The 27,892-nt window shown below is 32.2% G+C and overlaps 2 protein-coding genes across 7 annotated transcripts in view; one reads left to right on the top strand and one right to left on the bottom strand.

Moving 5' to 3' along the window:
• Positions 1 to 21,872, bottom strand: part of LOC130451508 (furin-like protease 1) — a 105,009-nt gene extending 83,137 nt beyond the window's left edge. Inside the window, exon 1 of one of the 5 annotated variants that reach the window (XM_056790563.1) lies at positions 21,716 to 21,872. The gene's annotated coding sequence lies outside the window, so the exon portion shown is untranslated. Of the gene's footprint in view, positions 1 to 6,836; positions 7,351 to 21,715 lie in introns of those variants that run through there. The other 4 variants (XM_056790560.1, XM_056790564.1, XM_056790562.1 and 1 more) reach the window with 4 other exon arrangements.
• LOC130451509 (exocyst complex component 3) lies at positions 64 to 27,680 on the top strand. 2 transcript variants are annotated; one of them, XM_056790567.1, is made up of 9 exons: positions 64 to 116; positions 22,906 to 23,149; positions 23,205 to 23,400; positions 23,452 to 23,988; positions 24,044 to 24,226; positions 24,279 to 24,445; positions 25,964 to 26,081; positions 26,134 to 26,283; positions 26,348 to 27,314. In XM_056790567.1, exons 2-9 carry the CDS (start codon positions 22,917 to 22,919, stop codon positions 26,966 to 26,968), a joined length of 2,205 nt encoding a protein of 734 aa, XP_056646545.1. In that variant the 5' UTR covers positions 64 to 116; positions 22,906 to 22,916; the 3' UTR covers positions 26,969 to 27,314. The 2 variants fall into 2 exon arrangements, with proteins under 2 accessions (XP_056646545.1, XP_056646544.1); XM_056790566.1 differs by lacking the exon at positions 64 to 116 and adding an exon at positions 22,518 to 22,830 and having other exon boundaries at positions 26,348 to 27,680.
• The last annotated feature ends 212 nt before the right edge of the window (positions 27,681 to 27,892 follow it).

Here is a 27,892-nt window from a genome sequence, read left to right as displayed (position 1 = left end):
ATATTTTTTTTTTGTTTAAATTAATCTAAAACATGCGAATGCTACGTTTTCATTCTTGGTGGTGTTTGCCGTGCGTTGAGGTCAATTTTTGATAATCGAAAGGCTGTGACTAGACGGTAAGAATATGAAAGAACCTTGAGATACTGTTATGTACTTCGAAATAATACCGGTTGTCTTACGCTTCAAATAAAACAATAATTCAGTGATATTTGGGTTTAATGCTCTAATAGTTCTGAAATCATGTAATATATTTTCGATGGTAAAATTATTGTTACGATATCCTTGTAGGCCAATCCGTAAGGATTTGAAACTGCTTTATCATGACAAATGACAATTATGTTTTACTTCGCTGTTTGTAATCTCGCGATACAATTTTGATTTGAATTTTGAGATACTTGATAACCTCAAAACACTCAGTTAAGATAATAGAGAGAGAGAGAGAGAGAAAATGAGAGAGAAAGGGAGGGAGAGAAAAAGAGAGAAAGATACTTTATTCTCAAAAAATTGTTTAGAATTGTAGACAAAAGCTTGTAAAAAACTAAACACACTAAACAAACACACAAAAACTAAATTGAGAGACAAATAAAATGAAATTTAAATATAAGTTAAGTATACACAAGAAAACTACAATAAATAACAACAAAACCTTTGAAAATGTACATGTGAGAATTTTTATATGTGTTTACATGTATATATTGTCGGAATTGAACCAGATAATAAAACTACCTATAGGGCAATCCTAAAATATTAACAAAACAAAAGTCATTTATAGAGTAGAAGGCTCTTTCCAGTAAATATGTCCTTCAATTATTGCGAAATGCGGCGAAGGATGTTATGGATTTGATATCAATTGGCAAGTGATTGTGCATTTTTTCGCATTGTAAAGTATTGAGCCCTCAACTAATTATGAGCGTGGAGTAGGCATATGAAAGGTTTTATATTGAGCCCCTTAGATTTGATCCTCTATATATATTTATATCATATACATAATTGTACTTTGAGGTGAATATAATTAATTTGAAACAAAAGTATATTTGAACATTTGCTCATTTTGAAAAATCTTAGATGTTGCTGACAGTTTTTCTTTTGTCTTAATGATAATAATTATTCGAAAGATAGTATGGTTGCCCATCTCCAGGACTCGCTTCGGCAGATCGAATTTTCTTGTGCGCTCGAACGATATTTCGGATTCGACACAAATAGTGTGCGCTAAATGCACGAAAGTTTTGTGCCAGTGTGCTCTATGAACGTGCGCTCCTCCTTTTAGTAATGAAGCTCCGTCAGAGAAGTCTTGTTTTGCTGAATTTCGTCAGTGATCAATGCCAAAATTGGTTGTCACTCCGAGAAACATCTATGTGACTCACAGACACATAAAGACGTCTCTTAGGGTATCATAGATTGCAATACAATCGATTTTGTATGAACATTTTGGAGTGAGGAAAAATTTTTCGCCCAATGAGTTTTCCTTGTTCCCCACTATCAAACAAAAGATGCGCGGATAGCAATTTTCATCATCTCAAGAAGTTGATGGAGACTTTCAAAACCATACGATATCAGCTTTAGAGTGGAATACGTTTGAGCGTATGAAACGTATAGACCTAAGGGCGAATATTTCGATTTCTTTGGAACTTGTTATAGTCCGGGAGCCAGCAACAGAAATACAATATAATAATAAAGCTTAGTGAACACGTCAGCTGCGGCTCGGTGGGTGGGATGAGATGAGAAAAAAAAAGAAATTTGGTTATTTCCTCCCAACTAAAAATTTGTGAAACTGTAACTATCCCAATTTCTCGAGGAAACAAAATAATTAGCTCACTACACTATAATGTAATATACGTCAGTTGGCGCCTCGAATATGAAAAAAAATTATATTACAAGAGATTTTCTCTAAAATGAAAATTTTATTGATGTTAGCTTATATGTAACTGTGAATAAATACATAAGTCAGCTGGATATATCTCGGTGGAAAAACCGTCAGCTGATACTTTGGAAGTCATTACGTAAGAGTTAAGCGGAAGCATCTACTGAATCAGCTGAGCAGGTTTTCCTCGATTCACTGCGAGATGATTTTTTTTATATATCACAGCAGAATATTAACAATTAGCTACTGCCGCTTATCCCATCCACCGAGCCGCAGTTGATGTTCACTAGTCCTTTATAAATAACTCTCTGATGCATATCACCAATTATCTTTCGAAAGGAGATAATTAACCAAATTTTCACCTGGCTCCCGGATTATTCGTTTCTGTTTCCAGCATCAAAAACATTCCACAACTTGGCCTATAAAAGATAGTTAGTCATCCTAAATCGTACTTGATATTTCGATTCACTTCAAACGACTTTAAACAAAATTTCACTTCTTAAATTATATTTTTAAACAAAAAAAAAACAATTAATTTTTCACTGTTATCTGATTATAAAAAATACACTAACAGTGTACAGGTCATGGTTTGCGTGTTTACTGCATTTAATGGTGGGTAAATAATCGACCTACTGCAATAAATTCAACCAATGTTGCCATTTCAATAGATTATTTTAGATATTTTGCTCGTAAAAAAAGTAAAAGTCATTTTTATATAACAATCAAAAGCACAAAAAATTTCATATCCAACATACCAGTCATCACTATTTCACGACTTAACTTTCTTCTAGGCTGGTAATTTTAGAAGAGCTTTATCAGATTACAAAGTTATTAAAATTTATAGTAAGAGCCTTATCCTTTGTAGATGAGCTTGAGAAATAATCTTTTCATTAATCATTCGCAAAAAGAAACTCAACTAAAATGAAAAATGTTATCGTTGATTTTCTTCGCAAACGAGTTTAAAAAATGTGGAAATGGATTCTGAGAATAAATTTGCCAGAAGCAAACAACTAATTTACTTATTTTTCGGTATATGAAATTCAGAAAAATGAGTTAGAACAGCATTTTCGAATGTTATTAAAGTAGGAATTCAAAAGACAACAAAAATATACTTTATTGAAGTGGCAGCGCAACAGAAAAAATATTTACAGCAAACGAAATTAATCAGATGGGAAAATTCGTCTATTACGGCCTCGTAGAAAATAACTGACGTTTCGCACGCTCATGCGGTTGACATCATCAGATTTAATTTGCTGCTCCGACTGATTCTGATGCCAAAAGGACGACTTGGTAGAACATTAGGTAGCAATGATGATTCAGGCAAAGGACAACAGCCGCGAAAGCCTTCTAGTGAGCAAGTTGAAGAGAAACCTTATCGGGTTCAAAAATACCGAACTATTTGATCCCTAAAATTTATTTCTTACGATATTATCCATAATAATAATAATAATATTCAGTTTCGTAGGTTTTTTTTAATAATTTGTTCTTGTTAAGACGTGATCAGGTTTTATGTAGAGCCAAATTTCTAACTCTACACTCGTAACTACACAAAATCTACATCCTACTCAAAATAAGTTGGGCGATTCGTTCACCTTGTATCCTTATGAAAAAGTAACGAAACTGCAAAATACAGTGTACTCCTAGAAGATATTTTGTACAGGACTCTGCATCTCATTTTTCTTCCAAAGTAAACAAAACTATGTTTTGAGGTTTTTATGTCTTCTTAATGGCAGTAACCTGAAAAACGACCTCCAGTTTAATGTCATTTCTGGACATTACGAGAAGTTCCTCACACTTCTTCGCTAATATGATTATACATTTTTTGGATTGTCTTGGGCTAGGGTTGTTTCTCCATATAATTCTGATTTCACGATAGGGTTCTGGTCCAAAATATGGAGTTTTTGCACCTTTTATAGCAAAGCTGACTGCTTTCTGATGCTTCTGAGGTACTGGTAGTCACAGAAGCTTTTTTTTGTTTCTGTTAGCTAGTGCATTTCCACGTTAGCTTGGACATGCAATCAATAGCCTTCAGGACTCACCTACTCTGAACATCAAGTATCTAATTGACAAAATTGCTAACCCGATCTATAGCTTCGCCGACGATAGCACACTAGTGTCGTTGTTCAGATCTGCCGCATCCTGATAAAGGGTGGAAACAATTTGATTGAGTTTCATGCAGACTACTGTTTTCATAAAGAAAGCTCACACTGCGGCTAAAGATTTGGTCCTGTTTAGACAAAAACTATCATACCATCAGTGCAAATTAGTTTATTAGGTGTTGAGGTTGAGAGCAGTATGTCCTGGAAGAGCCACGAGGCCGAATTAGCTAAAGCAGCATCACAAAAGTTTGGAGCTCTTTTTAAAACTTAAAAGTTATATACTCAACAATAGCTTCTAATCCTCAACAAGGCCCATATTTGTCCATCTCTGGAATACTGCTCGCACATTTGGAGCTTGGCTACCAAACATGTCCTGAAGATGGAATACAGAAGAGAGCAGTTCGATTTATAGGCTATCCAGAGATGATCAGAAACTTGGATTGGCTAAGAGCTGAGAAAAAAGTCGCCGATTCGGCACATGCTCTTCCGAACTGTCAATCATAATCTCACCTAGAGCAATATTTGTGCTAGACGTACTCGATAGGCAGACGCGGCTCATCAACTCTGAGTTCACCATTCCTTTCTTTGGATAGATGCAAGTCTGTGAAATCAGCTACCAAAGAACGATACTATAACCTACAGAAGTTCAAGATCAATATCCACAGGCGTCTATACACGGCAGACACCACTCGTACTGCTCGAGTATAATAGCCGCTTGTACTTGCTCTTTAGATAAAGAAATTAACACTGTCACACAAAAAGTAATTTCGGTTTTATGAGATTTTCTTCGACATGAAATGTTAATATAGCTATAGGATAATGAGAGAAATCAAACTAACCAAATAGACGGACATTCATATGACCATCGATCATCACATTAAATGCTAGATGCAATATTTACGCGAGCTTTGAAGGACCATCAAAAAACTCTCTCATGGAATTTTTTATAAAAATATAACGAAGTTTCTGACCTTGGGATTCGATTACTTGTTTTATACACACATACATCTGTCTTTAATCATTCTTCAATAATAAACACGGCACCGTTTTTTTACATACATAAATACGCGACTTGTTATTGATCCGCAATGACGTTAAATAAACTATTAAAAACATATTAATTTAATTATAGATAACTTATCATTGAATTGTGCAAAATTAAAGGAAAATCAAATGTAACGCTGGTCATTGAATAGCGAAAATGTTATCACAGATGTTCTAACTTTGTAAGACCATAATCGGCTTACAAAAGTAGATAAGGAACCCATCATCAAGAATTGTATTTTATATAACAAGCGAAGATAATTTCAGTAAAATTAAATACATGGATGAATTTTTAGCTTTATTTGTAACTTATTTTTGTTCTTAAAACCTCTATGAGTAGCTTCTTTGTATGAATCTTGTTCAACCAGAAACTCGTGTGTGTCTGCTTTGAAGGAATATTTAGCTGGAATTTTACAAAATTGTCTTGAATGATCCGAGGCGATATCTAACACAATTACACTGTTTATATGTAGTGCTGGTAGCAGATTGTCTTGGAACCAAGACTCGAGAATGGTCCTTTCAATATCCTGGTGATGATCTGAAGAGCTATCTTTAGGCTGCTTCGAAATTGATAATAATGCATCATTCATCCAACCTTGCTCCCCTTTACCTCTGGAATAGGGTGCCGTCCAACTATGTTTCATCCAAGTAATGGTTAGGTTTGTCTTCCTTCCGTTTCTCTACTTGATGAAACGACTACTTTCCATCACTGTTTGTCTTCTATTCACTGTTTTAATCATGTTTTTTTTTTAATTGTCTCAGTGTTCATACTGAACATTCCTCAAGGATATGTTTCCTTTTTGAGTTTTGCAAGAATACCTTGACGATTTGGCATCATGTTTGATGTGAACATACTGTTTCGCATATTGGAGTTAGCCTATCAGGTTTGATTTTTAAAAAAACTCTTATGTAGATTAAGAAGTATTTGTCGAAAACATTGTATCCTGGATAGCAATTCTTTTGGAGATTCCTCGACTACAAAGTCAGTTGAAAACAGTGAAAAACACTTTTTAAGTATCTGTTGATAGATGTTGCCGTCTCTTTTCAACTGTTTCGCCCCTCTCTGTGCTAGGCTCTAGTAGGACGTTTAAGGAATTTGCAAATCGACTTGTTGATGGTAGATCTTGAAGTCACGGTTGCCACATACTTTACTGTTCACAAAAATTAGTTTTTATTCAAGTATTCTTTCATTCATTTGTGTAATGTTGTTGTTTATCTATACATGTAAATGATTTACTGATTCTTAAAATTAAATATTGTGAAGCGGACCAGAACAAGTTGATTTCTATTGAATTCACAGTGGGGCGTCTATTATATCTCATCTTTACAAGATGAGATTTCCGTTATTTATAGACCTGCGTAATAGTAAAAATGGCATGCACAAACTAAAGGTCCTTTTACACGATCATATCAGTTCAGTCGAACTGTTCGCTTTGCTGATTTTACACGATTCGTTTTAGTTCAAGTCAGTGCTGGTGTCCATTTGTCAATATCAATTGCATTCAAATAATTATCAGTAAGATGCTCGGAATTGCGATCCCGCTGATAGAGATTACACACGAAACTTACTTTGTGGATATACCTCGTATATAAAATTTCTTATATATATATATATATATATATATATATATATATATATATATATATATATATATATATATATATATATATATATATATATATATATATATATAATAAACTAGAATATATATTTTATTCAAACCTCTCAGTAAGGTAACCTCAAAATTATTATAGAATATTTTTATTTGAACAAAGAAATTTCGTAAAAACTAAACCAATTTAAATATTAGTAAATATAAAATAAAACTAACCTCGTTTTAAATCGTGTTGAAAAACAAAGTGATTTTTTATTTTTTAGCAACTGCACTGTATAGCACTACAAACTTGAATGATTTTAATGAAATAACTAATTAGCAATGTAGCCCACGATATGTATGGAATTAAATAAACAAACTGCTACTAACCGCGGGATTTGTTTTGATACGCTCTCGTTTTCATCGGAATCGTTATGGTGAAATGACGATAATCTTTACAACTCTCCAGTATTTAAATGTTTGGACGTGTACGGGAATTTCGTGTATTCGGATTACTCATTCGGAATGATAATGTTATCATTGTTTTAATTAAATAGTTTTATTATGAATTATTTTCTGCAAATATAGTGTGTTCAAAATGTAAAAATCCAAAAACTTTTCAGTTTCGTCCAAGAATGAAAATTTTCATACCTCGTTTACAACTTTATACATACGAAAGTTGCTACTTAAGATTTGAGATAGACAAATAAAAATATTTATAATTGGATTTGACTTCATTGTTTTTCAAAATTTTCACTTTGAGAACAATAAACTTTTGCGTGAGTTTGAACCAATTGTCGAAACATTTTTTCCATTCCGATTGAGGTACTAGTACAGGCAAATTAGGCAATTTTGAACTAAAACTTTGAATTAAATTGGGCGGTTTTGATTTTCTAGATTCTTCGAAATTTTGGGACTTGAAACTTTTTCAACGCGAATAACTCGAAGACTATAAGGAATTCCAAAAAACTGCCGTAACAAAAAATGTGGAGTACAAAATTCTCTACAAAAAAGTGCCCCAGGTTTTTGTTCCTAACCTTAAAATTTTCACCTTAAAATATTTCGAATAATTCGAAAACTATGAGGAGTTCGAAAAAAAGTGCTGTAACAAAAAATTTACAGCACAAAATTCTCTACAGATTGGTCTTTAAGAATTTTTTCCTAACCTCAAAATTTTCATGGGTTCCTGTACTCAAAAACATTTTAAATAACATTTTAAAAACTCGAAAACTACGTTGAATTCGAAAAAAGAGCCGGTGCCAAAACTGTTTAGCGTAAAATTCTCCATAAATTGGTTCCCAGGCATTTTTCCACAACCTTAAAAATTTTCACCGTAATATTCATTCAAGTATTCAAAAACATTTTGCATCACGAATAACTCGAAATCCATGAGGATTTCGAAATTACTGCCGGGACATAAAACTTAGAGCACAAAATTCTATATAAAAGAGGTTTCTATTTTTTCCTAACATCAAAATTTTCAAGGGTTCCTGTACAAAAAAGCATAAATTTTTTCCTAACCTCAAAATTTCCATTATAAAATTGGTTCCAAAAAATTCATTCATTGTATGAAAGCATTATTTTAATATAAAAGACTTTACAGAGTTTTTAAATTGAAATTTCATATTGTATCAAAATGTATAATCGCGAGCAAAAAAATTAGGCGACACCCCTGCAATCGCATTTATGTTATTAAAATCTGAAAGCTAATGGCATTAGCTTCAAAATGACATAAAATCTTGTAATATTTCTGCTCGCAGAGTCCACCAAAATGTTATATAACCACCCTTTGTGTGCTTGTTTAGAATAGTGCTAATTAAGATAAGTGACCCTTATAAAAGGTTATCTACCTGACTTGCCCCTATCAACTAGCTGTCAAACATCAACAGATACACATTTCAGTTGACAACCAACAAGAATTCTACCTGAAAATGGCCACAAGTCATAAAGCTGCTCAAGCGTTCATCCTATTGCGAGATTGCCAGAAAGTGGGTAGCGCGCTGAACATGCTGAGTCAGTCTACTGTTTCCAGAGTTTACTGTCATTACCAATAGACTGGTATAGTTCTTCCAATGAAAACATCGATTCGTAAACATAAATACATTTCTATTGGTCGAAGCTGTCGGAAGGCGTATGTACACAATTTCTTTGAATTATTCCTGCTAGACGGCCTGCGACAAGCAGTGGCGTGGCTCGGTGAGATTAACGAAGTTCTAATAGACGAATGGGGTACAAAAAGGACTCAGTTCACGTCTTGTGCCCTGTTTAAACCAAACTTCTTTACAGGCAGGTACATTTTACTCGCCTATTTACGCTTTATAATTGAAGTATTTATAAAAATAATAAATTTATAAAATGAGGTATCTACGCCTATGGTAGATTGAATAAAATTGTCGGCAAGGGTTTTTATAATCTGAGATTGATAAGTGAAGAACTATAATGAAGAGCGCAAGCATATCCCTGAGAAATGGGGCCCGAGGAGTGGCTGTGAGTGGCTATACTAAAATCAAGCAAATAAGGTAGCTGTGAAACAACATTAATGCTATTAATTATTATCGAAATTTGCTTACATAAATGATCATCGTCAACCGGTAATCTGAAAGAATATAATCCCGGATTCTGTCTGTGAAAAAGAAAGTCTTTCCCTTCATAGTTCATGTGCAATCGACTTCCTTTTTTCTGAAAATGTTACAAACTTGGATATTGGATAAAATAATCTCCGTAGTCATGCTGAATAGAATTTCCGTTAGCTCTAAATCCACGTCACTCATTTTCAGAACGCACCGCGTCGTATAAAGTGTTGCCAGATAAAACGCTAGGTTATAAGTTTCATTACTTAATTTACACATCACGTATGCAACGTATACAAAGACCAACGAATTATAAAATGTTTGAAATTCACTAATAAATCAAAAAATAATCTATAAGATAATTGGTTCTAGAAGATTTATACCGCTCTTTTTTTTGCAGTATTGCTTTAATATTACAACCGAGTTTAAAAGAGAGGAACGCGAAATACAGTAAAAGGAAACTAATAATGCGATCTAAGGAGTTTACGTTCATCAAAACGAAATAATCTTCTTATGTCAACATGAAAACTCTTTAGTAGATAATCAATATACCGAAAAATAGCATTTTAGATCTCTAAATATTACTTGTTGCCGCAAGCGACATCTTGAACATCTGCACAGAATTAGTTTGAATTTCTCTTAAGACGCTCTCGATTATGTTTTGTTTCAGACAGAGGCAATTTCTTCAAAATTTTTAATCAAATATGCGGCAGACTCACGACTTACTTACCGTTCCTCATGGTTTAGAAAATTTTAATATCGCCTTCACAGTAGTAGATTTGAACTCATTTCCGGTAATATTTTTCGAGATATTAATTTTTGATTATTTCACCCAATGATTCTCAAAGTGGTCCAGGAGACTCTACAGGGGTCTACATTGACGTTAAAAAAATGTGGGTCCACAATCGTAAGAGGGGACTTGTTCAGACGTGCAAAGGGATGAATTAATACGACTTCTGGTGTATGTGCCTAGGGTCTTGCACGAACTTGTTAAATTATTATTATTTATACGCTGTTACTAAATAAGTATCGTTTCGAAACCAAAAACTATTTACCGGTTTGTTTTTTTTTTGTTTTTTTCCTTGATATCGGACAGGCTTTTGACAGTGTGTGGCATCAAGGGCTGATGTACAAAATTAAAAGAACTCTTCCCCTATACTACTATACTACCCACTTCTGAAATCTTACTTAATGAACAGAACCTTCCAAACAAAAGTTAATGAGGAAAAGTCCGAAAATTTTACTATAGCAGCAGGGGTACCACAGGGTAGAGTACTAGGGCCGCTATTTTACATACTGTATACATCAGATATACCAGAGACACAGTATAAAACAACAGCAACTTTTGCTGATGACACAATCATTCTCCCTACTGATCAAGAACCACAAATAGCAGCAAAGAATGTCCAGGCTCATCTTGACCAATTAGAGGAGTGGCTACAAAAATGGGACCAAATCAAAAAGTGTAGCATTCACGCTACGCAAGGCTACATGTCCTCCATTTAAGTTGAATAATACGGAAAATACGGAATCCACTCAAACAAAAAACTTAACTGGAAACAACACATCACAAAAAAAAAAGAAAACAACTTGATATAAGTTCTTATCTACAAATCTGTCATTAAGCCTATCTGGACATATGGAATAGAGCTGTGGGGTTGCGCTTCCAAATCTAATACAGATATTATTCAGAGATCCCAATCTAAAATACTCCGTCAACTAGTAGATGTTCCATGGTATGTAACAAATCACACCATTCACTTGGACCTGGGAGTGCCCACTGTACAAGAAGTTATCCAAGAAAGGATCATCAAACACCATAAAACTAAAGGAACTCACTAAATCCACTACTAGAGGAGTTGTTAACGCCACGAAACCCAAAAAGATTGAAAAAAAGTTAGCTAATAGACCTAATATGACGTATAAGAGGTTGTATCACTGGATGTAATCCTCGCCAAGACATTATAGATGTTAGATTATCTAAAACTCGCAAACAAATGAACCCATAGAATGTATAAAATATTCTGATTGTTTTGTTATTCTTTTAATGCTAAATACAAATGGTTTTCCTTTTTTTTCATTAGTTAAACCTTGAGTTAGTTGCATATTTTATTAGTTCATAAAATTCAATAAACTCCCAGTGGTTGTTTAGAGCGACTCGGTAAAAGCAGCCTTTCTTAGAGACCCCGTGGGAACTATACATGATAATATTTCCAATAGTGCATTTCTTGAAAAGTCCAGCGATGCTTGTAATAACTTTTAAAAAGAAATATTGAGTTACGGCTCTGTGCTCAATTTTTTCCATTTATAGAAAAATCTTCACAACTACTAACTTGTCAAACTAAGCTTTTAAAATGGCTGAAAATTTCTCGAATTATACTGATGGAAGTTAAGGTCGGACACTTCTCAGACAACCCTCGTATGTTTGCAGTCCGAAATTAAGTAAAAAATCGATATAGTTTCAACAAAAACGATAAAAAATCTTAAAATACTTTTTACAGTGCAAACCGTTTAAATGTGGGAGTGAGTCGGGATCGAAATAAATATTTTGATCACGTCTTGAAATGCTAATAAAGGAGCCAAGTAAATGAACCATTTTTCGGAACAAAGCTTAGGGAGCTGTCTGTTTTTGAATGTACGGCAGCTGTATGAGATAGAATGCCTGAAAATGAAATTTCCACAATAAAACCGTGTAATTCCATGTTGAATTAAATCAAAACGACACGTTCTCAATCAGGAAATGCCAATTCAAAGATTCTTTGTATTAGTGAAACTACTGAACAATTTGTTTATGATAATTAAAATTCGTTTCATTCCATCGTATATTCAGTATATTTCAGTACAGTTGTAATAAAACTCTGGATAGGAAGTTACACTTATTCTCAATTAATTTTATATATGTCATCGTAAAATTGTAACAATGGAGTTCAACTTTGAAAACTTTTTATACACACCCTGTATGAAATGGAAAATTTTTCAACATAAAGTGAAATACGTTTGACCTTGCTAAAAGCAACCGAATAGAATCATTCATATCTTTAACGGTATACGCGTAAAAAAATAATTTTTTTACAAAAAAATTAATAACTCAAAAAGTATGTATTTTTCGAAAAAAGTTTTTAGACAAAAGTATGCTTAAATTTTACGTAGATTCCAAAAATGTATTAATATATAGGGTGTTCCATTTAAAATAACAACTTTACAGTCGGAAGTCGACCATATTTGAAAAAATTTTAGTTGAAAAAATAGTATTCGAAAACTCAAACGTAGACATTTTCATGATTTTACTATAAGTATTTTGCCAAATACAGATAGTTTTAACTCGTCGTGGGACACCCTGTATAACACGTAATTATGAAATTGGGACTATAATAAAAACGGAAAGTATCAATAATAATTAAGGTGTATAGTTTTAGTGTTAAAAATATATAATTAAGAACTTATAAAGTGTTGTATTTCTTATTAGAGTTTATTTTTAACTTTCCAGTTCATTTTATTAACAAATAATGAGGGCTTATTTTTAAAAAACGTTTTTTCTTCCTTTAAATTTATTTAAAATAAAAATTTCAATTTTTTCAATTAATCATATTTTTTAAATTATTATTAATCGTTTAATACATTTTTAAAATTGAGTATGAAAACAATATAACTCCCAAGTGACATTTGATATAAAACACATTTTTGTTGTCAGCAATTATTGTTTTGTTTCTAAACTATTGCATGGTAGTGTATATCAAATCATGTGTAACCATATTTCAAACAAAAATAATAGTATGATTCATCTAATTGAAGTTTGTGGAAATCATTCCGTAAGATCATCGCAAAGCTGAAACATTAGAAACTCTCACATTTGCTAATAACAATTTTTACCACCATTACTTTATGTTTCGATAATAAAATAAATCTCAACGCAATTTCTTGTCAATTCTGATAATGTAAACTTGTTTAATGTAACATTGTGACGTAAGTCAGTTATTTATTTCTTTAATAATTCGATAAATAATTATTGGAAATATGTAGTTATAGTCTATTTCAGAAAAGTATAGAGTAATAAAATGGGGAATTCCGCCAGTTCGGCTCAATTTCGGTGTCGGTCATAGGCGTATGTCTTGAAATATTGTGCAGGAATTACTTAGGTAGTAGATTATACATTTTCGTTTTGCTTTTAACAGGTAACGTTTAACCTTCTATGTACATAATGCCTAATTTTTATTCTGTTAAAATAAAATTCTTTCCTTTTTACGAGTCCTACGGGCACGCCTTTGGCAAATTATTTTCAGTGTTTGTGAATGGATAACAATAGGCTAAATCCATATATTGATCCCAACCCGGGTGGTACTACCTGTATATGATAAAAAGAAAAAGGATTTTACAATGAAATCAATACCAAACTATGAAAGTGGCTTAAATATTCGTTGGATCACTCTGTGCCCTTTGCATACCTAATGAGGTCTTATTACTCTATACCTTTCTGAAATAAACTATAACTGCTGAATTTTGAGCTTAATAACTTGGATAAACGTAGACCCTTAGTTATAGGGTGTGTTCATTAAAAATTTATAAACGATCTGTGCTTATACACTCCGCCAAAAAAACTAAAGTAACACGATTTCTAATCATTGCAATGAGATTTCGTGCGATGACTTTCGACGTGGATTTTAAACCAACAGCAGTTTGTTGATTAACTCGGTTAGACTTTTGGTGATGAAGCACCGTCTCGAGCTATAATCAAAGAGCTGGTCGCCACTTCGACTAAGGTAATTTCACAAGGCTGAAACTTTTTCTATAAGTTATTTAATATATTTAAAGTGGAAAAAACAAGTTCTGGCAGGGTTAGTGCGGTTGCAACAACTTTGCTAAGACGGCTGATACGATCTTCCAAATTTAATATCCTTAAGAAATTCATACCATATCAAAAAGCATTAACAGATATTGGAAATGATCATATCACTGGACGTAGTAATGATATATTTAAAAAAATCGAAAAATTCAATTGCCAAATTTATATGGATACTTCAAATTCATCTCAACATACAACGCAAATGATGAAAATGAACCTTTTATTAAAAAATATGTCAATTATGATGCATCCAATTTACCACCCTGTGAATCAGAATTAAAGCAGCAACTTTTAGGAATTCAATATACCGTATGTTTCCGAGGAAACCGTCCATAGGATTTTCCATGTTATGAAATTTTATAATGAGTGGTAAGTTAACAGTGGAGGTTGATTTTAGGGCTAAACAGTCTACTTCTTCGTTGCCTTTTATTCTCGTGTGTGATGGTACCAACAGAAATAAGATATCTTTATGTTGTAAGGCATTTGAATACTTTAATAAAATTAACAATCTTCTCTTATGCTTACCGATGTCTGTAATTTTGAATGAAAAAACTATAGAAATAAACACCCCATTATTTTTTAAATATTTTAAATGTGTTGCCTGTTTTCCGAATTTTATTATTATTACGAATTAAAACACCAATAGATACGCCTTTTGCAACATTTATTTTATATCAGTTTAATCTACAGAGAACAAAAAGTTTGATTTACCAAAACATCAAAAAGAAACATCAGAAAATATCAAAAAAATTGTACAAAACATCTATACAAAAAAATGAACGGTGCTTAAACTAAAACCAGCCAATGAATTTCTAATAGCGTGTGTTGCCGCCCCTCGCTCTAATTACAGCTTCCATTCGTCTTGGAAGGCTTCTTAACACGTTCTGGACGTATCCTTACAGCATGTTTTCTCAGTTAAAGTTAAAAAGAATATTTTGAAAATCATCTAGTGTTCTTATTGGTGCCGGATGTTGCTGAATTTGCCATCCTAGATGGTCCCAGACATGCTCTATTGGGTTAAGGTCCGGGCTACATGCAGGCCAATTCAGGGTGGGTATCTCGACCTCTTCTAAGTACTGCCGAACTACTCTAGCAGCGTGTGGATGAGCATTATCGTGCATTAGCTTAGAGTTGTCACCGATATGAGGCATATAGGGCACTACATGGGGCTCAAGGATATTGGTTTTGTACTTGTCAGCATTTAGTATTCCATCATTCACTGGTACTAACTCCTTGCGACACTCGAAAGAAATTCTTCCTCAAACCATGATAGAGCCACCGCCAAAGCTTTCAGTTTGACAAAAATTAACCTGATCGTGCCCCGTTCACCACATCGCCTATATACTGGTACACGGCTATCTGATGAATACAGACAAAATCTTAATTCATCCGTGATTAAAATAATGGACCAATCTTGAATCTTCCAATTTTCTTGTTGTCGAGCAAAATCCAATCTTGCTACTCGATGTTCTCTGGTAAGACGTGGACCTCTAGCTGGCACTCTGTTTGTAGGCTTATTCGGACATTACGAGCAGCCAACAGATCTGTTTGCAGCCTTCGAGCGGTGGTAAGCCTAATTCTTAACGCCGTTAACATCAAATAACGATCATCTACTACAGTAGTTATACTTCCGCGGCCTTGACCGGGTCTTCTGGTGAGCTGCCCTGTTTCTTGGTAGCGAATAACAACTCTGGATATGGTGCTTTGTTGAACTCCAATTACCCCGGCTACGTATCTTTGACTGCGGCCATCTTGTATGAGCGCGATGATTCTAGCGGCTTCCTCATTCGTCACATGTCTTGTTAAACGTTGAGGCACATCCATTATTAACGAAATAAATTTAAATTTTCACTATACAATTACACAATTTGCTTAGAAAGTTCTCGATCTCAATGCATTCTCCAAGACAGAAACGATTTACTCCAGTATTTTTGCTTCAAAAAAAATTTGTAAGAAATTGTTATATTTTTTGATATGATATGATAAGAAACCAGAAATATCTATTAAGTTGATACATATACAGATTGTCCCAAAAGACTAAAATTAAGTATTAAAAATATCGTAAAGTACCAGTTATGCGATAATTTTTGTGGTCTGTATATATTTGACCATGATATTGATAATGAAAAGTATTCACAAATTGGTTACCTTCCATTGACACAGATACTGAAGAAATTGAGTCCAATCAGTAGCATGGCTCATGCCAATTATGGGAAATAGGTCTTATCTTGCAAATGAGATGTTTACTCCGTGGCCTCTTTTATCAAAATACATGTATCGATAATTTAAATAACTAGAACTGTCTGGTTCAAAGTTCATTTTAATGAAGTTCGTTTGAAAATTATATAATTTATAAAATACCACTTATTCATTATAGTCGTCATTCGAAAAAAAATGTGTATGTTTGCAGAAATTTTATATTAATTGCTTAGCTACAAGATAAAAAGATAAATAACGTTTGAAGAAAATGGAAATTTCTAATCAATCATTTTAGTTGATTTTAACTGTACAAAATGTTGCTACTGCGAGAGTTGCCTGTAAGTTTTGAGATATGGTAGTACTGATGTGAATATGTCCAATCTGACATAAGTTTGACACATTTTTAATGGTGAACATACGAAGCACGTGTAGTCATACGATTGTTATTTGATATATATTTTAGAGACACCACTTCAATAAATTTAATAACTGTTTCTAATTAATAATAACTAATTCAAATTGGTAATAAAGTGTAAAAAGTTTAGTCCTATATATCTCGTGACGTTTTTTTTTTTCATCTAATGAAGTGCCTAAGACGCCTACTTAACTACACTTTAGAATATCATTAAGCAGCAGACCCCAAAAAGATTAAAAACAAAGACGAGAACACAATAGATTCGCATAACTTCACTCCAGATTACTACGGTAGTCTGATTTTGAAATTTGGATTGCACATTTCGCTAATTAGGAAATCTATTGGCAAAGTTTTAGAACGATTTTTTTAACGTCATTTAGTAGAGAATACGTCTCAGAGTAAATGGTTTATGTCATAAAATAACTATGATAGATTAAGGTATGACTAAAACAGCTAAAGATTTTAAATTAAAATTTTAAAGATTAAATGAATGGAGTATAATTTGATCGATTGAGGGAAATTTAATAATAATAATGGTGTGTTTTCATGTTAATGTCGACTGCTCTGTGACAAAAATAAAAATTGTACTACTATCATAAGGATCGAAGTCCTCTTTTGTCAGTTTTTTGAAAAGGCAACAAACTACCTAAATGTTAAAAGTCTATCTGGTTTTTAAAGCTATTAACTACTGAGGAAGACCATTAAAATACAAGAGTTGCTACATAAGTTTTAAGATATGGCAACACTGGTATCAATATGTCAAATCTGACATAAAGTTTGAGACATTTTTAAGAGTGATCGTATTCAGAACATGTTGTCAAGTGAGTGCTGCTATTTGAGTTGTTTACAGATACTTGGAACGTTTATCAAAAAATGGTATTGAATATCGAATTATTTCGTGACTTTCAACGTGGATTCAACCCATGATGCAAAGACTGCAAGGTGCGCTATTGCGCACCAGCTGGGAAGCACCGAGAATTCGCTCCCAAAACGACTTTTGGCGATGAAGCACCATCTCGAGTCACCGCGTGTCGCTGTTTAGTTCCACACGCTTCGATATTACAGGAACATTTATACTCCATTCGAAAAGAGTGTAGAGTAATAAATCTATCCATCTCCTGGCCACCATAGCCGTAGTCACATTTAAGACATTTTATTTTATCAAACCTTAGCAAATGAATCCAACATTTATTTTCTAACTATGTTTACCTATCGGCCAAAACAATTCCTTTGGGGTATTTTAAGAAAGGAATGATGTTGACAAGTAAATATTTCACGCCCTATACCAGACAGGTTAATTTGAAAACGATTTGTAAAATGTTTTCTGGGAAAAATGATAATTAGGTACATTTTGAAAGAGGGTAATAAAATATTAAATTATGAGGTATACTTAAATGGTTATTGACAAGTTTCAGTTTGAGAAAAAGTCCCATAAAAGAAAATTTCCAATACACAACTGCATTTCTAGCGCAGTGTTTGTCACAGAAACGTTTACAAAACTTCAGTGAATATTCAATATGTCGACCTTTGAAAACTATACTCCAATACATAAAGTGAAGACGCATGCACTCTCTGTTAACGAGAAAGGCATGGCTTTAAATGTATATGGTGCATTAAAATATCAGTACCCTTCAGTGAGTGTGGATGATCTAACAAGTATGTGTTCGAAAATGACAGGTCTAGGAAAATCAACGGTCTACAAACTTCTTAAGGAAAGGAAAACAAGTGGATGTTTAAGTGGTCCAAAATCTCGGTCAGGAAGACCAAAGACCAATCTCATGAGACGAATCAATCTCCACTACGACAATGCGGGTTCACACAGATTAATTCAAACAAAAACGTTTTTGAACAGTCAAAATATCGAATTGATGAGTCATCCACCGAACAGTGCTTATTTGGCACTCAATGATTTCTTCTTATTCCTGCAGATCCAAACTAAATTGCGTGGTCAACGTTTTTCTACGCCTGAAGAAGCGGTTGACGCGTTTAAATCACATTTTTTGGAGGTACCTACCTACGCATCTAAAAGTTTATTGATCTTAATAAAGAATATTTTGGAAAAAATAAAGCCATATCCAATTATGATAAATATTTTTTTTATTTATCTTTAAACTTAAGTAGGAACCCTCGTATATTGACAAATAATCACAGTTTTTTTAATTTATGTCCTTTTTTTATAAGTAAGACTCATGGATCATGGAAAGCACTGCGTACTCGGGTATTTCTAGATTTTCAAAGAAATTAAATTTATTCAAAATATATATTTAAATGTGTCTATTAGAATTTGAATTTCTATTTAATTTATATTTTATTGTTTTTATGCAAAATCCAACTTCAAGCATCAATTTACGTAATTATTAGTTTTGTTAGCGAGCTAATTGTAATCAAATTTGATACTTAACAAAGAAAATTGAATTAGAAATAGTGAGAATAGTATTGACATTTATCAACGTCCTACCCAAATAATAATAGAAAAACGATACAAACGATGTATCAACAATGCAATTTTTTTCCAATTCTCGTAGTTTAGCTATCAGTATTCTCTTTTAAAAGCATCGAGGTTATCGCGTTTAAAGGTAAATAAAGTTTTAATGGAAGACGATAAGTCAGAAACTAAATCCTTGACCTTACGGCGTCCTTTATGATACAAAGGAGTATTCTTCATACCATTTAAAAATTATTTCTTCATGAATTACATAAAACGATAGTACAATGTTAAATAAATTGCAATAAAGAAAAAATTCATATCTACTAAAAGACAAAGTTTAAAAAAACATAAAATTACTTTCGGCTACTAAAACATACGAGGTCTGGATATTAAATAACGAGACTGGTTATTATAAAAATTATTCTAAATTCGAATGCTCCCCTTCAATATACTCCCCTTCCCTCGCCACACACCTTTCCATACGTTTTTTCAATTGATCGAAACAATGCTGAAAGTCTTCTTTGGTTAGGACCTTTAGGAGATTTGCCGTTTTTTGCTTTACCGCCTCCATTTACTCAAATCGGATCCATTTCAAAGTAGATCTTTTTCTAACCTTTCAAGGAATTTCTGAGCAGATCCGTTGACCCAAGAGCTTTTGGTCAGAAGTCAGATTTTTTGGTACCAACTTTCTCATGTGTAATTCCTCGTGTAAAATTTTTCTAACAATGTATTTATAGACATTTACAGCCTCGGCAATCATCCGAATGCTTATTCGATGATCTGCACGCACAATTTGTTTGATTTTGGTCACTGTTTCCGGAGTTGAAACAGTCACAGGGCGACCTGGGCGCTGGTCATTTTTAGTGCTCTCTCGGCCCTCGCTAAAGCGTTTACACCACTCAAAAACACGCGCAAGAGATAGAGAATTGTCCTCATAGGCCTCTTGCAACAATTTATAGCACTCAGTCGGAGTTTTTTTCAATTTAACAAGAAATTTGAAATTAATACGTTGCTCCACGAGAAAAAACACGTTCATTTCAAACCGCTACTGCACAAATACTATAATAGTGACAGAAACGTGTTTTGGAACGTGCATAGACAAGATATCTAGGTACCCTAGATATTCCTCGTTTTTCACCCCACCCGCCTAGGGCGCCCTTTAGACGCGCAGTTTCGTTATTTAATATCCAGACCTCGTATATCAACGAGATATTTTTACTTAGTAAGAATATATAATCGCAAAGATATATTTCTTAAAAACCGTTAATATATAACAAAACCAGGTTAATCAAGCCTGGATATATAAGAAACTTCTGCTATTGATGATTTTAATGAAATCCCGACTGAAATACTCACAGAGGCGGGTAGTAGTAAAAAATTGTAGGCTTTCTACAAAGATTTGTCTTCTGTGTCAAACTATTTTCATCTTATGTATATTTACAAAATCTCCTGGTATTTACCATGTTGAAAATAATTTAAATCGTACAAAACAACAAGACAGTTCAGAAAATCGCGAAAATAGTTATTTACCCGGCATCTACCCACCGTATTACGCGTTGTGCTGAATAGAATATAGATCTCTCTCTCCAGTTAAACACGCCATTGTTTTTAACCACTGGTACTATAACGTGGGTCATAGAAAAAGCGCACATAACACGTTCATAATGTAATTATATTTTTTTTAGATCTCAATTTTTTTTAGAGTTTATGCAACATTCGCCACCCCTGTTTAATAATTAAGAAAAAAAACCGTCACTGATAACTTCAAGGTTTTCGACGCCGTCTGTTTTTTAACCAAACACGAATAAACTGTAGAATAGAAAGAGTACTAGTTAACTAGACACGTAACAAAAAATAAATCTCGAAAATTTGTTAAATACGATATTTACAAAATGTAGTGACATTATAAGCTTGACATCAATTTAAAAAGCGTATTTATCGTAATCCTCTGGTATCAACCACTTGCCTAACCTATTTCCATCTATTTTGAAACTGAAATAAAGATTCATGCATATTAGTGACAGTGTAATGAAGATGTTTGACATAATATATTCTTGATGAACTCTATCTCGAAGCTTCGAAAAACCTTTGATCTGCATTCAGTAGCATTAATATAATTAATATAACATTCTTTTAATGCATTCCTATACATCAGAAAATAAATATAATGATAGTTAAACATCCATGGAAGTCCCGGATATTGCTGTCATTCAAATGTGAACCAATTTATCAAGAAAGAATATGGTAGAGACGATACCTTAGTTAATAAGTACCTTTACAAAACTTGGTACATGCCCTATCTAAGGTACCTACAGGTACCTGTGAAATTATAAAATATATCCTCAGGTAAACTAGAATACTTCTGTTGTGATTGTGGTATTTGTAAAAAATATATTAATATAATTACCTACAACTTTTTAACTATATACATGTTCAACTATCGTAATAATGTTATTAAACTTTAAAGTTTGTTATGTGAAATAAAACCTTACAAGCCGTAGATTTCAATACTTATTGAATAATAGGATTGTTTTTAAATAACGAGCAACATTTAATGATTTTACCTATTACATATTCGTCTAAAATGAGAGATCAAGAGATGTACACAGCATCCTATATATGTAAGTGAAGCCGTGAAAATAATATCAACTAATTCATTCTTACCTAATTATGACAAAAATCATTGTAAGTAGGTCTAACGTATTATTTGGAAAATGAAATCATTGAACTTTAAAATCATCACATGTGCGAGTCCACATAACTCAAAACCAAAACACTGCACTCTCCACAAACTGATCTAAACACAAACTGAAATGAACAGAATTACTTACGGAATTCAATTCCTTCGAATGAAAACAAATATGATTTTTCGATCCTTGAATCGAAAGATCTTTAAAATGCTGTAATCGATTTCATAGTTTACAGGAAATATTTATCAATATTATATTAACCTAATATAAAATGCATATCTTAAACTTGCATTCTATAATCATTTGGAACAATACTTTTATTTTATCAAAGTTCTTTCAGATAATACCTACATAAATAACTATAAGTAAACTAATGAGTAGTTTGAGTTTGAATTTATTGAATATAAAATAGGTGAACTAAATAATTGATTTCAATTATTTATCCTTGCACTTTCCATAACAGAATAGTAGACCCTCTGTTTTAATATTCTAATTATTATTATTTGCAATATTTTCATAAATTTCAAAGTGAATTAATCGATTACATAATATTAATCGATTGTATTCAAATTATGTGAATCTTAAGCAATATTTTATAATTTAGAAGCTATGTCCTGTTAAATAGCTATAACAATTAAGATACAATAAACTTTTAAAATATATTTTTCAAAAAAAAATACATACATTATGATTTTTTTAATTGCAGATTATAAATATCTCTTGTATATCAAAAATATTATATACTCAAATATATACAACTTACTTTACAGATCATTGTATTATTGGTTGCATAAGTAAATAGGAAAAATTTTCACGTTTACTTGGGATTTCTAAAAAATTTCAAAAATATTGTTGTTTTTGGGAATATGGAAAGTTAGGTGTATTTTTTCTATCGATATTCCGGAATATATTCCAGTTAAGTGCGAAACTTTAAAATATTGACTCAATGATGTATGATAGACTACAAACAAAGCGTACTTTATACTTTGGGTGGATTTTTGACGTTTAACAAAGAGGTTATGTTGTTTGTATTTAAATGAAGAATTTTATTTTAGCTATCACTTTAAATTCATAAAACAATGGGAACAAGTAAGTAAATATTTCAATAAAAATATGCAAAGTTAATAATCGACTGATTTATTAAAACAATTCTCCTTATTGTAGAAAAAACTAACATGAGAGAACTAGAGGCTACAGCTAAACTATCTGCTACTGCTAAAGTAATAAATACTCTCAACCGGCCTGGACAATTAGAAAAAATTGATCAAATAAAACAAAGATATGTTAGAAAGAAAGCTTCCGTTGAGGCACAATTAAAATCAGCAATGCAGCAACAGTTAGATGGTGTAAGAATAGGTCTAAATCAATTACACAGATGTCTTGAGGATGTGGCCGAAATTAATAGCTGGTATTTATCGTCAATTCTAAATATTCATTATTTATTACTACCTTACATATTATAGTGTGAAGAAAATGTGTGACTTTTTTGCTGATGTTCCGGATCTCTGCAAAAACCTAAATGACGTTCGGGATGAAAATATGAAACATTCACAATATGTAACAGCCAAAGAAAATCTTAAACACATCTTTACTGTACCAGAGAGTGTTGAAAAAACTAAGGCTTGGATAAATGAAGGAAAATTATTACATACTCATCAGGTGTGTACCATAACTCTAATGTTCTATTAAATATGTAACTATTTTGTTTAGTGTTTGAGGGATTTGGAAAATTCGAGAGACGATTTATTGTTTGAACTGCATAAGCTTCCAAATCAATCAGTACATGATAAATCTATGCTCAAAGCATATTTTGCTGATGTGGAAGTGTTATCAAATCTCTTAGAAAAACAATTGACATTTGTCCTCTCCAGGACTTTGAATACTGTTAGAAAAGATCCTACTGTAATTGTGACAGCTTTAAGAATTATAGAACGGGAAGAAAAAGCCGATGAAGAAGCTTTAAAACAACAAAAACAAACTGGTTTCATACCACCAGGTAGACCAAAGAAATGGAAAGAGATGGCTTTTAGAATTTTTGAGAAATCGGTGTCTTCAAAAATTGAAGGTACTCAAGTTGAAGAGAGGGAAGACAATAAGCATTGGTTGATTAGGTATTTGGAATTGATAAGAATGATGATTTTAGAAGATTTGAGAGTTGTTAAAACATTGTGTCTCCCTTGTTTCCCACCAAGCTATAAAATTTTGGATAAATACATTCATATGTATCACTCTGGTTTATCTGTTCATGTGAGTTAATTAAATAGAAATTATTTTCTTTTTCTAATTTATAAATTTTTTTTAGCTCCAAGAAATTATACAAAATGGTTTAAAAGGAAATGAATATGTAACAATGTTATCTTGGGTTTTAAAAACTTATAAATCAACAGATATGTTGGGACATCCTGACTTGGCAGTTTATACGGAAAATTTGTCTCCTTTACTTCCACAAGCTGTATTAGATAGGTTAGAGGGAGACTATTTAAAGGTAATATTTATATTTTTTATTACAACTTATTTAAATTATGAATTCTTTACAGAATATTGAATCGAATTATATGGAATGGATGCAAAATACTCTAAAATCAGAAAAGGAAGAATGGAAGTCTCAAACAGAACCTCACCTGGAATCATATTCACGAACTGCTGCTCCCATTATAATATTCCAGATGATTGACCAAAATTTACAAGTAGCAAAAACTATAAGGTATAATTTTACAATCTACCAACAAGAGAGACCAATATCAGTATTAGTATTATTGTTATAAACGAAATAAATTTTAACCTAGTTCACTCTTTGAATATTCATTGTGATGCACTATCATACCATACTTGCTTATCAATTAAGATTAGCAATGTAAAAACGAAATTATATAAACCAAAGGTATCTTTTGATCTTAAAGTAATTAACTATAAGCAGTTTGTATGAGTTTAGTAATAAAATAAAAAATCTAAATGTGTCAACTTTTCAATGACTAGTAACATTGATAATCAAAACTACATTGGGTATGCAATAGAACTTTAAAAATTAAAAAAGGCGGGTACAGATACCAAAAAGCAATAGAAGTTTGTTAATAATTATTTTGGTAATCCAGCAAAGTCCACAAATCTTGAATGTCTAGGAATAAATGGGGAAAAAGTCTCTGACAATACAGATATTGTGAATTATTTCAACCGATATTTTGTAGAAATAGGTGAAATTAAATAATTTGGACACAAACGAAATATTTAGTGAATTTATTAGTCATAAATTAGTATCTAGATTAGAGTTAACAAACGAGGAAGAAATAACTGAAATTATACCTGCACCTGGGCATGATGAAGTGATGGTTTGGATATAATTAACCTTAAAGACTTTATATCAGACCCAATAACAAACCTAGTAATATGGCATTAACTACGGGTGTTTTCCCAGCAGAACTTGAAGTAGGTAAAATCTGTCATATTTATAAAACTGACAAAGAATTAGTAAGTTACTATAGGCCAATTTCTATTAGAAATGTTTCATCGAAAATTCTTGAGAAAGTAATTAAAAAAAGGATGACTCAATTTATGATTAATAATTCATTATATGATAAATTCCAGTATTGTTTCATACAAAAAAGTAGTACATTGTCTGCAACTTTTGACTTTGTAACAAAAGCTTTGGATCAAAAAAATATTGTAGTTGGGTCTCAGTCGATTTAAGCAAAGCATTTGATGTAGTTAACGTAGATATACTTTTAAAAAAAGCTTTAGAGTTATATGTTTTATTCTTATCTGACAATTTGCTAATCTTAAAGAACATTTGCAGATGATACAATATTAGTGTACACAGGTGAAAATTAAAAAGAAATAGAAGAACAAGTTTTGTCATAAATTTCAATTAGTTATAATACATTTAAAAATACTGTGAGGTCAGAGTGGGATTTTTACATTCACGCCATGCCTCCAGATAGCACTCGAGTGATAAACAACGATCAGATGTTTTGTACATGTCTAGAAAAAGTTAAAATATTATCAAGCAAGTGTAAATATAATGCTGGTGCTATTACCTTATTTGCCTTAGAATGTCAATTCTACGTTTTGTGTTTAAAGTACAATTTTAAAGCTCATTGCGCACCCATGTGCTCGGTTAGGTGTGTAATTGGAAAGCTACTATTGAATTACCGCAGCAAAAACTACCCCTTTTATCGTTTATATTGGGTATGGTGTAAAAATATTGAAATTTATTATTTTATTTTAGCGAGGATTTAACAATAAAGAGTTTAAATTTGAGCATTCAACAGGTCATATCATTTGCAGATCCATTTAAAGAAGCTATTATTGAATTCAAAAACAAATATTTTGAGGATAGAAAACAAGTAAGTACGATCGAAAATAGTGAATATTCGAAAATAAAATTTACTTTTCTAGCTTGTTTACTTCACTCAATACATGATTGTCATTGTGAATAATTGTTTACAACTTGTTGAGTTGGGAAGTCAGTTAGAGAAGCAATATGTTAAAACAAACACTTCTCATGAACTCTCCAGAAGTTTTGGTTTACTCAAAACCACTTATATTGTAAGTATAAATACAATTATTTTCAACTTATTCAAGATATTAATAAATATTTATTTTTTTTAAGAAATTACGAAACGAAGCTGTGCAGTATCTATTAGAAGAGCCGTTGGTAGACTTGGATCAACATTTTGAAAAGCTGTTTACCTCCCAGTGGCTCACTTTGAATCCAACTGATACAATTTACGTAACAATTGAAGATTATTTCCAAGATTATAATCGTTTAGTTGAAGCAAATTATAAATATGTAGTAGAACAAGTAGTTAGCATAGTAGGGAGGCGTTATTTGACAGCAATGTTGTCTCGCAGGATCTCTTTCAAAACCTATGATGAATGTGTCAAAGCTGCACAGAAAGTTGCCGAAGAAGCACGTAGATTCAACCAACTGTTCACGACTTTATGTAGTGATTTAGAATGCGAAAATCCATTTGAAGCCATCATTATGCTTTCCGAAGTTCTTAAAAGCGATGACGATATGCTGTCATTTGAGTTACACAGAGTAGTTGAAAAGTTTCCAGATATCACAGATGACCACTTATTAAGACTATTAAGTTTGAGAGGGGATCTTTCAAGGTCGGATGTTAGAGAGAAAGTTGCACACGTTGATAAACCAAATGTGTTACATAAAAGTAGTGTCTTCAAAACTCTTGTGTTTCCCAAACTTGTTAATATCAATTTGAATTTTTAAATTAACTTTAATCACAACTAAAATGTTTATTAAATAATAAAAAATCGAAATTTGATGGTTTTTAAATATAAAAATATTCATAGAATTAGAATTATATACTAGAGACCCAAATTTCCGTCACATTGATTTTGCCTACATGTTTTGTCTGTTGTAGGGTCGTATCAGCATGACGCTATAAATATGTATACATGTAATGGAAAATGGACATTACTTAAATATTTTCTTATGTAGAAATTATAGACATAAAACCAAACAAAAATATTTCTTTCTATCACAGGTTGACGTATTGTGAGGTTAATCTAGCAAAATTTCAGGATTTCAATAGATTTGATGAAGATTATCTACGATTGATTTAATGTACCATGTACCGAGAATTGCGAAATCATGCAACTGAGTCAGTCAAAAAAACGACGATATCTTGAGTTTCTGGAAGGTCTAAATGAACAATTCTTTGGAGCTAGTTGCATTTTACAAATTTTTTTTTTACAAAAATTTTTCCTTTACTGCAACGAACAGAAAGTTGTAGAATTTCATAAAGGGAATGAAAAGTAATAGGAAGAAATAAATCCGATAATGATATTCATAATTTGAATTATCTTTATTCTTGTGTTGTAAATTGAATTAAAGTAAAAGTTGAAAAAAGTGAATAAAATGAAAATATAAACTGACAGGAACAAAAAAACAAAGATAAAATAAGATATGTACAAAAGGGGTGAGATAGAAACGTCGCATTTACAAACCAACGGTTGCAAACAGTAGACTGAGGTTTTACTTATTGACCAACAGAAGGGAAGTGAGAAGTTTCACCCCTATCAAACAACGAAAATTTTACTACCCTTAACGTCTATCGGCGTGCTCTGGTCACACAGGAAAGTTTTCTCCTACGCTCTGGCAATGAAAGTGTTATTATATGAGGTACATGCC

The sequence above is a fragment of the Diorhabda sublineata genome, chromosome X, assembly GCF_026230105.1.
Source record: "Diorhabda sublineata isolate icDioSubl1.1 chromosome X, icDioSubl1.1, whole genome shotgun sequence".
In the NCBI taxonomy this organism is placed as follows: Eukaryota; Metazoa; Arthropoda; class Insecta; order Coleoptera; family Chrysomelidae; genus Diorhabda; species Diorhabda sublineata.
This window is presented reverse-complemented; position numbering and strand designations above follow the sequence as displayed.